The 3,275-nt window shown below is 34.9% G+C and overlaps 1 protein-coding gene across 1 annotated transcript; it reads right to left on the reverse strand.

Annotated features, from left to right (window-relative positions):
- Nucleotides 1–469: 469 nt before the first annotated feature.
- Nucleotides 470–2,778, reverse strand: LOC113865231 (peptide-N4-(N-acetyl-beta-glucosaminyl)asparagine amidase A). Its single transcript, XM_027499644.1, has 2 exons — nucleotides 908–2,778; nucleotides 470–628 (listed from the first exon to the last, which is right to left on the reverse strand). Exon 1 carries the CDS (start codon nucleotides 2,758–2,760, stop codon nucleotides 964–966), a length of 1,797 nt encoding a protein of 598 aa, XP_027355445.1. The 5' UTR covers nucleotides 2,761–2,778; the 3' UTR covers nucleotides 470–628; nucleotides 908–963.
- Between the last annotated feature and the right edge of the window lie 497 nt (nucleotides 2,779–3,275).

Consider the following 3,275-nt stretch of genomic DNA (forward strand, 5'->3'; position numbering starts at 1 on the left):
ATCTGTGAATTTGTTATTAAAAAAATTAACAAATGACTGGATTTACTTAATTTTAGGACTTAATTAGTTTTAAAAAAAAATCAAGAGACCAAAATTGCACATAGTCTAAATTAAATTGACTAATATAAAATTAGATTATTTTAATAAATCAAGTTCTATATTTTAAAATTACTTTAGTCCAAACAAATGTGTTTCAAACCCATGTGCATGCTTGTGAACTAGAATAATGATATTACACGATATTCTAGGCCATGTTGGTCTTGCACTTGTTAGCTATGGAATGCTGCTCTGATTCACATTCTGTTTCTTCTCCAAGTATCTATTAATTTGGGGAGAAAATATATACAACTCTTGAGAGAGAGAAATCGATATAAATATTGCTTCTTTTATGTATGCATCATTTGCTTTATCCTCGGCCAAGCAATGATAAAATTCGAAAGCTTAACACCCTGAAAACAAACCCTTTAACCATACTTCTCATGAAGTACTGAAACATTATTTTGCACTCGAAAGTTTTAGAATCTTTTAAATTTGACATGACACCTTCTTTGCGTAGCTTCTAAAATGTTACACATTACCTACCATGAGCAATAGATTTTAATTTCCTTTTCATTTGGTTCTGCAATAGCTGCATAAAATTTTCATTTGGTAGATAAGTAGTCAGTTCACTACTTCAACACGGTTCTTGATCACAAAACAAGTAATTTTCATGTTAATTCAAGAGTATAAAATATATAAGCATGTTGATGCACAGCTATTAAACATTCCAAGACATGCAAGTACTCATGTCTGATTGAACAGTGGAAAGAAACGCATGTTTATTATTGCATTTTCATTGAAAGTAAAACACACTGGCAAATCAGCACAGAACAAATTGCTGTCATTGGAGCTAGAAAGGAAAACAAACCTCTATGGAGCGGTTGGATTTGTAGGACCAAGCAAGGGTGAGTATAAGAAAGGACCCTAGATAATGGTCAACCTTTTTATAGAACCAAGATCCAAATGAGAGTAACTTTTTTTGTTGCACGAATTTCTGACTTTGTCATAGAGAATTGTGTAATTTGAGCTGCCAACTTTCCTAAAATAGCAATATCCATCGCTTGTATATCTGTAATCTTGATATGTTTCCCCCACTCCCTTAACAACCAAATTACTTTTGACAACCATAGTACCCTGGCCGTCCTGAAGATTCTTGAGAGAGCTCTTTGAAAATCCAAAAGCTGAACTCTTAGACTTGTTCTCTTCAAATCCCAATGTAACATTCGAAACAGATAAATAAGTATCATCATCCTGATCCACTTCATCCGAGTCCAAGTATAAGGAAAAATTTCTATACGTGTCATGAACAAAATCAACAAAGGGTGATGGAAGTTTGGCATGAACACTGTCATTGAAAAGAATTACTTGATTAACAATTTGCTCAATCCCATTCTTACCCATTACCATCGAATTGTTGTAAGCGAAATCTTGAACAAAACTGGTTGTAATATTCCCATAGGAAGATCTAACCCATCCAGTAGACAAAATGGACCTCTTTGCACCAGTCCAGAACTTTCCATTCAAACCTTCAAAATCAGACACTAGAGACTCAACCAAAGGCTTGTCAACAAGACTCACAAGTTCTCCTTCTGTCCTACTGCTCTTTCCATCCAACCAAAGATGCAAATTTGCATCTATAAACCAAACATTCAACGCATTCGTCACACTGAACCCCAGTGAATGACTCTTTCCATCCAACAGGGTCCCCAAAAAAGGTGTCACCTCAATGTCATAGGATGGAAGATCAAATGAACCAATCCCAGTAATAGGTCTCCACAAGAGAGGATTAACCCCTCCTGTATAAATCACAGTAAAAGGCCAAACAGAACCAACAACCTTCCCATCAAGAGTAATCACAACCTCCCTAAATGAACCACCCCCAGGAACATCACTAAGGTTGTTTGCAACAAGATACTCATCTGGGGGATTAGTATACCAAAATTCATCCCTCTCATGAAACGAAACATACACCTCCAACACAGCCCTATAAGCATTCTGAGGAACCTCAAATTCCTTCAAACCCTCATAAGTGGAATTGTCAACAACAAACCACAACCCATCATTCAATGGAAGATTTCTAGAAATGGGTAGGACCAAATCCGCAGGGAAACCATCTCCAAATGCTGAAGTTCCAAACTTTGACCCATCATTCGCAGAAGGGTAAAAATAAAAGGTGACATCAACATGGTAAACCCCAGTATAAGTTTTGTCCACAAGATTTCCCAAATAAACAGCAAGGGTTTGGTCACCTAACAACAGAGAATGGTACCTTGTGATGTCCTTTTGAACACTCCAAACAATACCAGTGGCTCTTGGCTCTGCAGTGCAGCTTCTGAGAAGCTCAACCCCACCAAGCCAAACACCAAAAATGCGATCAAATTGTCTTCCTTTGCATGTGGCCTTCCACTCAAAAACGATTTTGGAGAAACTCTTAAAAGGGCAATGAGAAGGAGGGGTGTAGTTGGCAACAACTGGGGGTTTCCCATATGTGAAGCCAAAGTCATGGTGGAGAATGTGGTGTGAGCAAGGTTTTGTTTGGGGGACTTCAATGGGTGTGGTTACTTCAAAGAACTCAGTGGGTGGAGGAGGATCATTGGAGGATGTGGGTTCAGAGGGAAAATCTGAGGTTAATTGCTTGATTTTGTGCAGATTTGATGCAGAAATGGGGTGTTGGAGAAGGTAGAGAGCGAGCAAGAAGAGGAGGAGGAAATAACTTTCCATGTTACGTTTATGGGGTGATAATTGCTAGGCGAAGGCTTAGGGAGAAGTTCCATTTTATTACATTTAAAATACAATATCCGCATGTTGGGGTTAATCCCAAGAGATGCATAGGAATGGAGATAGTATAGAATTCAGGTGGAATATTTAGATTCCTTTAATAGAGTTTGGTTAATCTTATTTTTTTAATATAGTATTTAAATATAATAATTTTTTATTAAAAAATTTATTATGTTAAAATTATAAAAATATAATAAATATTTATATTTTAATAAAATATTATGATTAGTAGTTGTTAAAGTGAATATTTTTTACATTATTTTAATTAAATTAAAATTATTAATTTATAAAAATAATAAATATTTTTATTAAAGTAAATTTTAATTTAAAAATTAATAATAATGAGAATAATGAATAATACTAAAATTTGTTATGAGAAATATGGGTTTCAAACCCATATATTGGTAGTGACATTTTTGTGATATAGAGGGAAAGAAAATAAATTATAAATGATATGA

The sequence above is a fragment of the Abrus precatorius genome, unplaced genomic scaffold (assembly GCF_003935025.1).
Source record: "Abrus precatorius isolate BTA unplaced genomic scaffold, Abrus_2018 Scaffold4, whole genome shotgun sequence".
Classification (NCBI taxonomy): Eukaryota; Viridiplantae; Streptophyta; class Magnoliopsida; order Fabales; family Fabaceae; genus Abrus; species Abrus precatorius.